At 42.5% G+C, this 15,888-nt stretch overlaps 1 protein-coding gene across 1 annotated transcript in view; it reads right to left on the bottom strand.

The window, feature by feature from the left end:
• The window catches only part of TANGO6 (transport and golgi organization 6 homolog), a 41,476-nt gene that overhangs the window by 21,919 nt on the left and 3,669 nt on the right, over window positions 1–15,888 (bottom strand). Inside the window, exons 3-12 of the mRNA XM_063437785.1 lie at window positions 12,868–12,984; window positions 12,583–12,733; window positions 12,290–12,426; window positions 11,786–11,951; window positions 11,631–11,704; window positions 9,384–9,496; window positions 8,617–8,790; window positions 7,610–7,739; window positions 5,896–6,078; window positions 5,682–5,816 (exon numbers count right to left, since the gene is read on the bottom strand). Of these exons, the coding sequence (XP_063293855.1) occupies window positions 5,682–5,816; window positions 5,896–6,078; window positions 7,610–7,739; window positions 8,617–8,790; window positions 9,384–9,496; window positions 11,631–11,704; window positions 11,786–11,951; window positions 12,290–12,426; window positions 12,583–12,733; window positions 12,868–12,984 (1,380 nt within the window). The remainder of the gene's footprint in view (window positions 1–5,681; window positions 5,817–5,895; window positions 6,079–7,609; window positions 7,740–8,616; window positions 8,791–9,383; window positions 9,497–11,630; window positions 11,705–11,785; window positions 11,952–12,289; window positions 12,427–12,582; window positions 12,734–12,867; window positions 12,985–15,888) is intronic.

Genomic DNA, 15,888 nt, shown 5'->3' with positions numbered 1-15,888 from the left:
CACAGCTAAATACACACACACACACAGCTAAATACACACACACACACACACAGCTAAATACACACACACACACACACAGCTAAATACACACACACACACACACAGCTAAATACACACACACACACACAGCTAAATACACACACACACACACACACAGCTAAATACACACACACACACACACAGCTAAATACACACACACACACAGCTAAATACACACACACACACACAGCTACACACACACACACACACAGCTAAATACACACACAGCTAGATACACACACACACACACACAGCTAAATACACACACACACACACACACACACAGCTAAATACACACACACACACAGCTAAATACACACACGCACACAGCTAAATACACACACACACAGCTAAATACACACACACACAGCTAAATACACACACACACAGCTAAATACACACACACAGACTGCTGAATACACACGCGCACACACAGACTGCTGAATACACACGCGCACACACAGATTGCTGAATACACACGCGCACACACAGACTGCTGAATACGCGCACACAGACGTGTTTTTTTTTAAAAAATGGATACTTAATCAGTATCCCCCCCTCCCTCCTTCTTACCTTTAATGAAGGGGGGACACAGCCATCCCTGGTGGTCCAGTGGTGGCAAGCACTGCTTCCGTGTCGGGAGGCAGGGCGAGGGATCTGTGAAGCAGCTCTCCTGTCCTCCCGCGTGATGCTGTGTTGAGCGTTGCCATGGTAACGTGCGGCAACGCTCCACACAGCTTGCTCACGGGAGGACAGAGGAGCTGCTTCACAGATCCCTCCCGACACGGAAGCAGAGTAGGCGTCGGCCGTTTCGGGCAGGAAGGTGCCTACTCTGCATTGATGGCGAACCTATGGCCACGTGCCCACAGAAAGGGCCTGGCGTGCCACACGTGCCATAGGTTCGCCATCACTGCTATAGAAAGATGTGTAAGCTATTCTTCCACGGTTCAGAGAGACTCTCTGCCGCCTTTATTATCGAGAAACACCCCCCCACCAAATCTGTATATAGGTCCACCTATTCAAACTGGCAATCAACCAGCTGTGATAATCTCTTCCTGGCTGGAAATACTAGTTTTGTGCATTTTTTGCATGTGGTGTCAGCACACACAGTTGGTCAATCCACGTCTGGATTTTCCTTTAAACTTAAAGGGACACTATAGTCACCAGAGCAACTACAGCTTAATGTAGGGTATATACAGCTTAATGTACGGCATACAGCTTAATGTACGGCATACAGCTTAATGTACGGTATATCCAGCTTAATGTACGGTATATCCAGCTTAATGTACGGCATCCAGCTTAATGTACGGCATCCAGCTTAATGTACGGTATATACAGCTTAATGTACGGCATCCAGCTTAATGTACGGCATCCAGCTTAATGTACGGTATATACAGCTTAATGTACGGCATCCAGCTTAATGTACGGTATATACAGCTTAATGTAGGGTATCCAGCTTAATGTACGGTATATACAGCTTAATGTACGGTATATACAGCTTAATGTACGGTATATACAGCTTAATGTAGGGTATCCAGCTTAATGTACGGTATATACAGCTTAATGTACGGTATATACAGCTTAATGTACGGTATATACAGCTTAATGTAAGGCATACAGCTTAATGTACGGTATATACAGCTTAATGTACGGTATACAGCTTAATGTACGGTATACAGCTTAATGTACGGTATATACAGCTTAATGTAGGTATATACAGCTTAATGTAGGTATATACAGCTTAATGTACGGTATATACAGCTTAATGTACGGTATATACAGCTTAATGTACGGTATATACAGCTTAATGTACGGCATCCAGCTTAATGTACGGTATATACAGCTTAATGTACGGTATATACAGCTTAATGTACGGTATATACAGCTTAATGTACGGCATCCAGCTTAATGTACGGTATATACAGCTTAATGTAGGGTATCCAGCTTAATGTACGGTATATACAGCTTAATGTACGGTATATACAGCTTAATGTACGGTATATACAGCTTAATGTACGGTATATACAGCTTAATGTAGGGTATCCAGCTTAATGTACGGTATATACAGCTTAATGTACGGTATATACAGCTTAATGTACGGTATATACAGCTTAATGTAGGGTATCCAGCTTAATGTACGGTATATACAGCTTAATGTAGGGTATACAGCTTAATGTACGGTATATACAGCTTAATGTACGGTATATACAGCTTAATGTAGGGTATCCAGCTTAATGTAGGGTATCCAGCTTAATGTAGGGTATCCAGCTTAATGTAGGGTATCCAGCTTAATGTACGGTATATACAGCTTAATGTACGGCATCCAGCTTAATGTAGGGTATCCAGCTTAATGTACGGTATATACAGCTTAATGTAGGGTATCCAGCTTAATGTAGGGTATCCAGCTTAATGTAGGGTATACAGCTTAATGTACGGTATATACAGCTTAATGTACGGCATCCAGCTTAATGTAGGGTATATACAGCTTAATGTACGGTATATACAGCTTAATGTAGGGTATCCAGCTTAATGTAGGGTATACAGCTTAATGTAGGGTATATACAGCTTAATGTAGGGTATATACAGCTTAATGTAGGGTATATACAGCTTAATGTAGGGTATCCAGCTTAATGTACAGTATATACAGCTTAATGTAGGGTATATCCAGCTTAATGTAGGGTATATACAGCTTAATGTAGGGTATATACAGCTTAATGTAGGGTATATACAGCTTAATGTAGTTCTTCTGGTAAGTATAATCAAAAAAAAATCTCCTAGTCAATTGTAATATTCCAAATATTCCAATCTCAGACCGGTATGGCTTGGTGAGATTGGTAAGATTAATTTACACAACACTGATACTTGTATTAGTAGGAAATACACAGTCTCGGATTACTGGAGATTCAGTCTTTGGACTTGTCTATGACATTATGTTCTCAATGTAATATTTTTGGATAGAATGTATTTTTTTTAAACTATTAAACAATTTGAAAAGATTATTCAAAAATATTAAAAGGAGGCCTATATTCCCAATGATACACACTTCACCACTATGGATTATATATTAGAAGTAGAGGAGATACCGAGACACACATATAGGTCATGGTTTGTTCACCTTTGACACGGCTTCCTTCCCATAATGCTGTGGACACTCAGACACTGACAGCAAGCAGACTACGGCACTGGAGGATTTCCAAGTGTTTCCCAACACATTGCGAGGAAGCCACACCATTGCCATGAGTAAGCCATCATTCTGACTAACTGGATGGCAGATACACCCAGATTTTACATCTTCTTAACAGGAAATCCTGCTGAATTGCAATATGTTTGTGGGGTTAAATAATTCTAAGACAAATCCCAACATAAATGTTTTAAGGTTCTGTAATTCTCTGGTGAAAGTACCCTGCTGGGATTTATTCATGAAATTGCACAAAATCGCTATTTTGATCTAAATTATGGAATGCCCTTCTTAACTGTCCACCGTTCCCTGAATGTTAAAGGAACACTACAAGCACCAAAACAACTTTATCTTAGTGAAGTGGTTTTGGTGTATAGATCATGCCCCTGCAGTCTCACTGCTCAATCCTCTGCCGTTTGGGAGTAAAATCACTTTGTTTATGCAGCCCTAGTCACACCTCCCCTGGTTGATACTCACTCAGCCTTCTTAAAACACTTCCTGAAAAAGAGCCAAAAGAATTGAGCATCCCTCATTAAGTTTAGCCTGCAGCAGCCTCGAGTGTAAATAAAGTACAATTAACAAAGCAGGACATAACGAAGTTAGACTCACTGCGAGGTCAAAAATCTCTTGACTTAAGACCATGGCTATTCACAAACCCAGCTCAACTCACAATTGATAACCATCCCACGATTAGACCTACTCTTCAAATATGGCAGAAGCTAACCAAAACATCATCAATTGCCCCTCACCCTTCCCCGCTCTATCCTCTCACGCACAATCCAGATTTTCAAAGAGGGCAATCTGGGAGCACGTATGACCTCTACCATTCTGGCGAGGCCTTACAACTAAAAGATATCACCGACACCAACGATAACATAAAAGCCTTAACTCATCTAATTCCCAACACGACCCCGACGGGCAACCAGCGATTACACTATGCCCAACTGATCCATTTTCTTAAAAGTGCTAATCTCTTTCTTACAGAGAAAAGACCACTGACTGACTTTGAACAACTTTGTTCAGAACACACAATCACAAAGAAATTACTCTCTATCATGTATAGACTAATAAAGAAATCTAGAGATATATCTTTACCTGCTTGCACAAGACATTGGATGGAGGAACTGCAAATAGACATACCTCACTCAGACTGGAAAAAAAATTTCATGATCGCACACAAATCCACCTCATCCACCGCAGCTCAAGAAAGTAATTATAAACGCATCACCCGTTGGCATTTCACCCCAGCTAAACTTAAAATAATACATAATCTGACACAACAGACATGCTGGAGATGCAATCACGAGCTAGCGCATCATGCCCACATTTGGTGGCTATGTCCACAGATAGCATCATTCTGGAAGAGGATTCAGGTCATAACACAGCTGATACTTGCTGCTACCATTCCGCTTACACCGCAACATTACTTATTCTCCTTAGCCCCTCCAGATATCGGAAAAAACAAAGCCGCACTGTTCAATTACCTAGTAATGGCGGCGTCACAACTCATTCCTATATACTGGAAGCAGGCGCAAATCCCCTCTATCAGAGAGTGGATTAGTAAAGTAGACGAGGTCAGACAAATGGAAGAAATAACCTATGCACAAACAAAAAATGTTCAAACCTTTACCAAAATCTGGAAGCCATGGCTGCACTTCCTGGCAACTAAAGGCATCGAATACTCTAAGCCCAATTCCACTTGAATCTTTCACCTCCCACCCCTCTCCCCCCCCCCCCCCACCTCGTATCTCATGTCGTTCAACATTTGATTACCCACCTTAAGTACAATCTCACGTCAATCTACTAGCTCAGTAAGACTACACACACATTTAATGCAATGCTCGAATCTAACTTGTGATTTCGTACATACGGTCTCATTGAATTACTTAATTATTCCCTGACATAACTAGCAACACTGCAACAACTGCGCCTATCCTCTTTGTCAGGTTATTTCCTGTTAATTCTACCTGGTTGAATTTTGAATATTGTTTTAATTATTGGTTTTTAGTTGACCAACTTGAATAAGTGTTGAGTAACTACCGTGCCATGACAGTTTATCAGTTAGCTTACTCACCTACTCTGTTTTGAAGCTTAATGTGTCATCTACTGTATTGTATACATTCCATGAAAGTCTATATTGTGAAACTCAACTATTGTGTATTCTACTGTAATGTACCCAATATTTGGAAATGCATACTGTGACACATTTTACTGTTCTATATTTCAATTGCAAAAAATAAAAATCTTAAATTTAAAAAAAAAAAAATCTCTTGACTTACGGAGTTCAACAATGCCCCACTTGCACCTTTGCCAAATTGTTGGGGGACTTTATTGTTAAATTGGGAGTCATGTCATGTCATTGCTTCTATACAAACAGCGCCCAGTTTATTTTATTTAGTGCAGACTTCATCTCAAGCATGACATCAGCATTAAACACTGTATTAAAAATAGATTTCACACTCACCTTAACTGCCCCTCCCAACATGGCTGCCACGAGTCCCATAGCCATACTGAGTGTCTGTGACACCACTGTGCCACCTTCCGAAAGAGCAAGGCTCGTGCATGCTCGCTCCAGTGTGACGGCTACAAATTCCACCACCTACACACAGACAATGATCAGTCAGACGCAATAATACATGGGTTGGTATTTTATACAATACTCGCCATCTCTCACTCACCTGCTGCACGTCGGTGAAAATGGAGTCTGAAGTCCTCTCGCACAGCACAGACAGTACTTGAAGAAGCTGCAGACGTCTCTCCTGAGACTGTGAACGCAGGGACAGCTTCTGCTCCAGGGCTAAGAGACTGTCACCACAATCCGTGTCTTCATCAACCTCCTCGGCAATGAGTGGGGTCAGCTTCTACAGAAAGACAGGGTAGAGCCAATACTACAAACCTTGCCGAACCGCTCTGTCTCAGAACTACATTCCAGACAGAAAACCAGACACAAATTATGGATCAACCTGTCAAAGGGCAATGTGATCCTCACAAAATACTGAGTTTATTAAATTACAGCAAGAGATTAACCTTATTACTATCCATTCACAACAAGACGATCACTTTAGGAGTGGTGGACGTGTCACTTGGTGTCTATGAAAACAGTTACTGTCCACATGACATTTATCATTATAGCGTTAGAATTTCCTACTCTCTCATGGTTTAGTGAGATAAGAAATATTATTGTGCATTCGATTCTAACCAGCACTACTTCCTGTATATTAATAGACACTGTCACCTCTGGATTTTTAATAATCATATCCCTAAAAAAATACCAAAACGTGTGCTGTGTTAGAACTAAAAGAGAAGACAGTAGATGATTTTTTTATGGACCAGATCATGGCTAGAGGTGTGCCATTTAAGTGGCCTTAACTTGCTGTACTCCTTGCAATGACCAATGGGATAAGTATATCATTCAACGTGTGTGTAAGGATTTATGCAGGATCATGTGACCATGTGAAAATCAGACAAACAACGAGTAACCGTCTTCAAAGAATCCCCATTATTTACACTCACTGAGGTGCTAACGTGGCTGCTTTGTAGTATTACACTATTTAAATATGTATTTATTCCATAAAAACAAAAACTACTAATATTGTTTCTGTTACTGGACAGGCCTGATACACTGATCTTAAAAAGGACACTATAGTAAACAGACCCACTAAAGCCTAATGTATATAGCCTGTCCCTGCAGGCCGAGGAGAGTAAACGCTGCCTTTTCAGAATTAGAAACAGTATTTACACGACTCCCTAACACCCCCCTCTATTGGCTGTCCCTCTGACTTCCTGGGTTTGGTCCTGCAAAGATTGCATTAATTAATGCAGAGAAAACAGTGACTTTTGTCCAGATAATAAAATCATTAGTAAGCAATTTATTCCCCTTGTGTGAGCAATTTCCATCAGTTGAGTGTTCTGGCAAAGTTAAACAAATATAGGACGCAGTTACAGCTACGGCATCTTCTCCTGTATTAGAATCTGGTTAGCCGTACAGAACTAAGCGGGGCCATGTAGGACTGCGCTTATTGACGTCAGCTGTGCAGGGCTGTATCTGCAGTAACAGCAAGCTTCAACTGCTGAAGAAGACACAATGTATCGCTGGGGACATAGGTAAGTTGTCAAACTGTATTATAAATGGTTTGATTACTTACCGTATAAAGAGGAGATGGCACTCAGTGGGCTGAAGTGGTGACTGTGCTCAGAGTGTTATTTTAAATCGATTTAAAAGTTAGTAGGTTACTTGTCCAAACAACTGAAAACATTTTTCGGTGATTCCAAACAAATCGACCAATTGGAGTAGGGGATGGAGATTGATACAAAGTAGTCAGGCTGACAACTACAAGTTATAAGTAATCACAAAAACACTGCAAGATATGCAAACACAGCAACATGGATTACCTTTAGACAAAATAGGAAGAAATCAGCAGCCAAACCCCCACCGGAACCAACTGAGATTAACTCCACGAGACAGAGCAACTTCCACTGCTCCCAGGACAACTTCTCATACAGCACATCGTCTTCATCATCCCTGGGGGGGAGACAGCACACGGTACATCAACACGCAAGCAATACCAGTCAAACCGGTCAGCAGTGCGCACCGCAGCGTAATACTGTATAAAGGTTACGGGACAATTTGAGCTTTAAATGCTCCTTGCACCGGTCTGTCTGTGTGCCACGGTCTGAGCCACTTCCTAGTCTCGACAGAGCGGACTGCAAATGCTAGAAACCCCACAAATGCAGGTTCTTCAAAAAGGTGTGTATTTTAACAAAATAACCTAATTTATGAAAATATGGGTCATTTCTGGTTGCGTTTTCCTAACATAGAATGTGACGGCAGATAAGAACCATTCGGCCCATCTAGTCTGCCCAGTTTTCTAAATACTTTCATTAGTCCCTGGCCTTATCTTATAGTTAGGATAGCCTTATGCCTATCCCACGCATGCTTAAACTCCTTTACTGTGTTAACCTCTACCACTTCAGCTGGATGGCTATTCCATGCATCCACTACCCTCTCAGTAAAGTAATACTTCCTGATAAAATAAAGCAAACTAGATTTCCAAGTTTCTTCTAGGTTCTGTGTTATGCATTAGCACCACCTAGTGGCAGAACCTAGCCATGCACGCAGCACCACCTAGTGGCAGAACCTAGCCATGCAAGCACAGTGAAGCAATTACATTTTGCAATTTTTTTTGGACTATGTAATAAATATTTAATTTCATATATGTTTATTTTTTTTTTAACAAAGTCATATACATAAAAAAAGGTATTCCAACGGTTTAAAAATGTATGTGTAATATATATATATATATATATATATATATATACACACAAAATTACACACACAGACAAAATAGCATCAGGTCACGTGACATAGCACTAGGTGAAATTCGCCAATGGCTGCTTACCTTTTCTCCTGTATTGTGATGATTGCTCCACCATGACTGCCTGGTTTGATCTGGCAGTAAGAGGGCAGGGAGGGCATGGACTGATCTATGCCAGCCAATCCTGACAAGGCAGCAACTGCGGTTTCCCTCTCAGACTTCTCCAAAAACCACAGAACAATATCCTGACATGGGGATCTGCAAGATTCAATTTGTGAATGGCCAAGTACAAACACAGCGTGCTTTGATGGGTGGAGAAGGGATGGGAAAAACTACATTCCTAGTGCAGTGTAGGTAGTGGAGATCAGAAGGCTGGTAATGCATCATGGGAGTTCTCCCTTTTAACCTTCCCTGCTCTAGTACCATCCCATAAATCTCTAAATTTATTATCATTATTAATGCACCACTGGGGTGATGGCATTCGCTGTACGAAAAGTGACTGGATGGCCTCCAACTCTAGAAACACACAGCTTGCACCATTCTCAGGACAAGGGTTTTACTAGACCCTAATGAAGAGTTTGTAATGAACGGAAATGGACAGAAGATGTATTGGTGAAGACAGACATATCTTACAGCGTAGAAGGAGGAGTAAAGTAAACATCTAATGTGTTGGCAAGTTTCGGCATACAGGAACAGGGGTAGATCAGATCCTGACTCCGAGCACCATATTGCATGCAGCTTACACAGGTTATGGTGCAAGAAGATCCCTGTTCCCCTTCACATAATGTATTAGCACTGCAGAGATAAGCTCACCACCTCACTAAGATGACACCGGAGGAAGATATTCTCACCTTAAGTGGGACACATTCTGTCGCGCAAAGCAATACAAGGAAAAAACTGTAGAAAGGACTCGTCTAGTGAAGTTCAACACGGGGGATGTGGGATCGTTCCCGACCACAAAAACCTGCAGAGCACAGCGTATGCCACCCGGAGAGAAAACAAGGGACACTCAGAGGAGTTTGACAGTGACAAGAATACACAAACACGGGACACTTTGTCACCAGAACAGCTACAGCTTATTGTATTTGTTCTGGTGAGTAGAATCACTCCCTTCAGGCTTTTTGCAGTAAACACGGTTTATTCAGAGAAAATGCAGTGTTTACATTGCCCCCTAGGGAAAACTCCACTGGCCACTCCTCAGATGGCTGCTAGAGGTGCTTCCTGGGGCAGTGGTGCACAATGTGACTGACATTCAGTGCATGGAGACACTGAACTTTCCTCATAGAGATGCATTGAGGAGATGCTGATTGGCCCGGGTGGTGTTTGGCTCTGCCCCCGGCCCACCTTCTTCGCAGAGATCATCAGAATTGACCATTTTAGCCAATGCACTGCTTTCCTATGGGAATCCCATTGTGATTGGCTCAGAGAATCCCTTCTGATGATGTCAGCCAAGGAGGCAGATCAGATCCAGCACACTGGAATAAAGGTAAGATTTTACTATGTTTAGGGGGGCAAGGTGAGGGGTGGCTAGATAGTGTTTTTAACATAATGGGGCCAGGAAAACATGTTTGTGTTATATTTAATACATGTTTGTGTTCCTGACCCTATAGGGTCCCTTCAAATATTTCTACAAGCAAAGCACTACAAAATGTGAGCAACCATCCGTGCCAACCCAGATGTTGCAGGACTTTATTCTTTGCCAAACAAAACTATTTGTTGAAAAACGTTATAATATGATCTAATGTCAAAAACAAAGGACCAAGTACTAATGAAAAATGTCAGGAAACTCATTAAAAGATTAATCAACCAATGTAAAAAGTACATCTTCAGAAATTTGGTATTTATTTTGTTACGTACCCGGATATACTCGAGTATAAGTCAACCCGAATATAAGTCGAGACCCCTAATTTTACCCCCAAAAACTGGGAAAACTTATTGACTCGAGTATAAGACTAGGGTGGGAAATGCAGCAGCTACTGGTAAATTTCTAAATAAAATTAGATCCCCCAAAAATTCTATTAATTAAATATTTATTTACAGTGTGTGTATATAATGAATGCAGTGTGTGTGTGTGTGTGTGTGTGTGTATATATATATATAATGAATGCAGTGTGTGTGTGTGTGTGTGTATGAGTGCAGTGTGTGTGTGTGTGTGTGTGTGTGTGTATGAGTGCAGTGTGTGTGTGTGTGTGTGTGTATGAGTGCAGTGTGTGTGTGTGTGTATATGAGTGCAGTGTGTGTGCGTGAATGAGTGCAGTGTGTGTGCGTGAATGAGTGCAGTGTGTGCGCGTGAATGAGTGCAGTGTGTGCGCGTGAATGAATGAATGAGTGCAGTGTGTGTATGTGATGCAGAGCCTTGGTGGGGCTGGGCATTTTTATTATTATTTTTTAATTATTATTATTATTTATATTATTATTTTTTTAATATTATTCCATTTTTTTATTTATATATTTGTTCGTCCCCCCTCCCTGCTTGTTAGCTGGCCAGGGAGGGGGACTCTCATTCCCTGGTGGTCCAGTGGCATGGGCTGTGTAGGAGGGGGGCAGGCAGAGAGCTGTAACTTACCTTTCCTGCAGTTCCTGTCAGCTCCCTTCACCTCCGTTCCGGTCAGCTCCCTTCTCCTCCTCTGTAAGTCTTGCGGTGTGACTGCCGCGCGGAGCGTTGCCACGGTAACCCGTGGCAACGCTCTGACCCCACGGCTCTCGCAAGATTTACAGAGGAGCTGACCGGAACGGAGGTGAAGGGAGCTGACAGGAACTGCAGGAAAGGTAAGTTACAGCTCTCTGCCTGCCCCCAACCGGACCGCCAGGCTTGTAATGAGCCCGGCGGTCCTGGTCTGTATTATGGCAATGTAAGTTGCCATAATACAGACACCGACTCGAGCATAAGTCGAGTGGGGGTTTTTCAGCACAAAAAATGTGCTGAAAAACTCGACTTATACTCGAGTATATACTGTAATTTGGTTCATATTTTTTCTATATGTAAATATATAAAACATTAGGTTATCAACTGCTGCTTGGAGTGTCTTTCTAAAGATGTACAATGCGACACCCAACGGTAAGAACGTAACACTAAATAAATTTAAAGAGAAACTCACTTTAACAATGTCCTCCACACACTGCGAAAGCTGCTTTTCTGATACCAGGGTCTCTCCTGGGTGAGGAAGGGTCTCTAAAATAAATAGAAATTCACAGGTAAAACACGAGCTGTCTGGAAGGTAACTCAAAGCCTGTGGGGGTGCCGGAAGCCCACCTGATGGTGTCTGGAAGCAGCGCAGGAGGGGTTCCAGCATAGGCAAGAAGAGGTGCTTCTCTGCCAGCTGAGGATTCTCCCGCGCCATTCTCAGGAACGTTTCCGTGGCAACTCTCTGAAACTGACGCACTGTTAGAGTGTTCTGGATATGCAGCAAATCAAGAATCTGTATAAAATAAAATTATTTAAATCTTTTTGTTCTTTTGAATCCCCACCCTAGCTGTTCACATCGCCTTCCAGGGATTTAGATGTAGAAATCCACACACACAGACTTGTGGTTCCCATCTTAGCTCCCTGTCAGTCATTGTTCTTTCTAGCTTTGAATAGAACCAGTAGAGAGAGTGAAACAATGCTACTGTTTTCCTTATTTGCAATATGTGCCCTGGTTGTGTCAGAATTAATCTAGATTGTGAAGATACATTTTCAAAGTTCCATTACTTGACATGATTTCCAGAAGGCTGTGACCACAGCGATATAAACAGTACTACTCTCTGGGTGCATTACCTGCGGGCAGATACTCTGATAATATTCTTCCAGAGAGAGGGACTGCTGGGGGCACGATGCCAGGATTCTAGCCACCGCAACACATTTCTTCCAGTCGCTTGCTGCAGCTTCTGCGTCACGTCCTCCAGCTGCTCCATCTGCAATGAAACGCATATAAAGAGAGCTGAAAGTACCATAACCACTGGTTCACAGGGTAAATAGTAAACAAATGAACAAATCAAAAAAATGGCAATCAAATCAGAATTCAGATGTGATTGGGAGATTGGGGAATTAACACACTACTTGACACTTGCCTCCAGCTCCTTCCAGTATTCCTCGGACTACAGCTTGTACTCCGTGAGGCTTCATTAGCCGCTCAGAGAGTAGCTGCCCTGAGAGACGACGTAACCAAGAAGGGGCAGGAACCCGCTGGGTTTTAGATGCAATCCCAGGTGTGCATGTGCCCTGAAAGAGAGATGGTTGGTGGTTACAGTAGGGGGTCACAAAGGAAATAAGAAATATCAAATGAAAGGGTGAAATAGTCAAAAGAAGAAGGTCCACATCACAGTCCCTTCCTTACAGCGGTGAGAATTCTCTACCTGTTTAGGGCCACCTTGCAAGAGGAGAAGCTGCCGGATAACAAGTGGCTGGTACACCTGATCCAACAGACTGCGCAGTGACTCCTTACACTGAATTCTCTCCTTCTCAGTCAGATCCTAGTAATGAAAAGTGAGAACTAGCTTTCAGAGCTTGCAATCTAAGGTTCTGGGTATTTCATACGAGAGAATTTGATTAATAAAAATTGATACCATTGGATTGTATCACATAATCAGAGAGAAAAAAAAACCAATTCAGATATTTTTGCATTTCCACAATTCACAGTTTAGTGGAATACCCTCACTGGTGAGCAGGCACGCCAAGACATACCAAAATAAAACTTAGAAAGGGTGAGACACTCAGAGTATGGCAGCAATTCACCTAACAATGATTCCCACAAACTTGTAAAAAGAAACGTACTCAATAAGTAATAGGTGGTAAACAGCACAGTTCAAAACTATTTCTTATTGTGTACACTCAGATTTACACCCAAATTTCAAAGAGACGAATAGGGACTCTTTAATTTTACGGTGTGGCTGGGGGGGGGTGGGCTGTTCAGAGAAATTTGACTTACTAATAATATATCCAACTAAAACGTAATTTAGAAGAACAACAATGCATCTGATTTACATAGACTGATTTCTAAACACATTTATTGAAGTTAAAGGAACACTAGAGTGGCAGTAATACAAATGTGTATTCCTGACACCATAGGTCTTACTAGAGGTTTAGTCCCCCAGCCCCTCTGACGTCCTGTTAAAAAGGTAATTTACTCAACTTTTTTCCATGACATGCGGAGTCCAGTCGTGGCTGGCCCCACCTATGCTCCTCCCCCTTGGCTGAGATCATCAAACTTGGGAGGTTATCGGGCTTGCTTGGCAAAACGCAGCTCTGTGCCAATCATCTCCTTATATAGATGCACTGACTCAATGCATCTCTATGGGAAGTTCAACGCCTCCATGCAGATAGTGGAGACACTGCAAAAATGTACAGCACTGACCCAGAAAGCACCTCTAGTGGTTGTCTGAGTGACTGTCACTGGAGGTGTCCCTATTGAAAAATGTAAACACTGCTTTTTCTCTGAAGCTGTGGAGCTCTGTTAAACACTCAGACACATTACTGGGAGTATTATTGCTGTGGGGCTCTGTTATACACTCAGACACATTACTGGGAGTATTTTTGCTGTGGATCTCTGTTATACACAGACACATTACTGGGAGTGTTATTGCTGTTGAGCTCTGTTATACTCTCAGACACATTACTGGGAGTATTATTGCTGTGGAGCTCTGTTATTCACAGACACATTACTGGGAGTATTATTACTGTGGAGCTCTGTTATTCACAGACACATTACTGGGAGTATTATTGCTGTGGAGCTCTGTTATACACTCAGACACATTACTGGGAGTATTATTGCTGTGGAGCTCTGTTATACACTCAGACACATTACTGGGAGTATTATTGCTGTGGAGCTCTGTTATTCACAGACACATTACTGGGAGTTTTATTGCTGTGGAGCTCTGTTATTCACAGACACATTACTGGGAGTATTATTACTGTGGAGCTCTGTTATTCACAGACACATTACTGGGAGTATTATTGCTGTGGAGCTCTGTTATTCACAGACACATTACTGGGAGTATTATTACTGTGGAGCTCTGTTATTCACAGACACATTACTGGGAGTATTATTGCTGTGGAGCTCTGTTATACAGTCAGACACGCCAACAACATGGAGCTCCTAGAAAAGAGAGGCAATAGGAGAAAAAAGAGGGATGGATGGATTTGTCCCTAAACAGGGACACTTTTGAGGTATATGCTAAGCCCAACAGAGATCTCAGCTTTGGAAGTCCTATTATGCTCATGTATGAAAGGAACCCTATAGTCACCTAAATTACTTTAGCTAAATAAAGCAGTTTTAGTGTATAGATCATTCCCCTGCAATGTCACTGCTCAATTCTCTGCCATTTAGGAGTTAAATCACTTTGTTTCTGTTTATGCAGCCCTAGCCACACCTCCCCTGGCTATGATTGACAGAGCCTGCATGAAAAAAACTGGTTTCACTTTCAGACAGATGTAATTTACCTTAAATAATTGTATCTCAACTTGGAAAGGCGCTTACACCCACACAATGGGATACGGCATTGTTATGGCAGCAGAAAAGCTCTATGAGTTCATACTACCAGGAGGTCAACTACAAATTGCTCTCATTGTGGTATAGGACCCCAACCTTGCTGCACCGGATCCTCCCATCGATCACCCCATTGTGCTGGAGATGCCAGGCAGAACGCGGCACGCTGATACACATTTGGTGGGAATGTAGGGACATCGTCCCATACTGGGCGATGATTAAAGGAGCAATAACCGACATTTTGGGAGATATCCCAGAATGGAACGCAGAACTGGCCCTACTACACATCTCAACGCAATCCATCCGGGCCTATAAAAGATCTATATTACGTCACTTGCTTAACGCAGCCAAAGCCAATATACCAGCACACTGGAAAACGAGCGACACGCCGACAAAGAAAGAATGGATCCGCAGAGTGGAGGACATACATGGGGCGGAAGACATTCCCGCCTCCCTGACTGGCCGTGAAACAAAACATATGGAAATGTGGCTCCCATGGTTCACGTACATTACCCAGTATAGACAGACAACTGATTCCTTTGAGCCCGTGGATGGAGGGACGGCTGACATGGGCCCTACTTGACGCAGATCACCTCACCCTACACCCCTTCCTTCTACATCTACCTCCTCCTGTCCCTTTTCCACCTCTATGATTGCTGAGTTAAAGGGTCCCAGGACCTGGGGGAGGAGGGCCGAGATCATTGTGAAGTGTCATTGAAACATGCAAATCTGCTACATCTTAACACCACATGGGCTCCTAACCCACACGGGACTCGTTTATCTGCCCATGTTTTTGGGGTGCGCGAGATGCGCTCGGACACACACACTGTCACAACACGAGTAAATATCTGGGACTCCACACGTTCGCAGCTAACAGCCCTGCACCACGTAG

The sequence above is a fragment of the Pelobates fuscus genome, chromosome 12 (genome assembly GCF_036172605.1).
Source record: "Pelobates fuscus isolate aPelFus1 chromosome 12, aPelFus1.pri, whole genome shotgun sequence".
NCBI lineage: Eukaryota > Metazoa > Chordata > Amphibia > Anura > Pelobatidae > Pelobates > Pelobates fuscus.
This window is presented reverse-complemented; position numbering and strand designations above follow the sequence as displayed.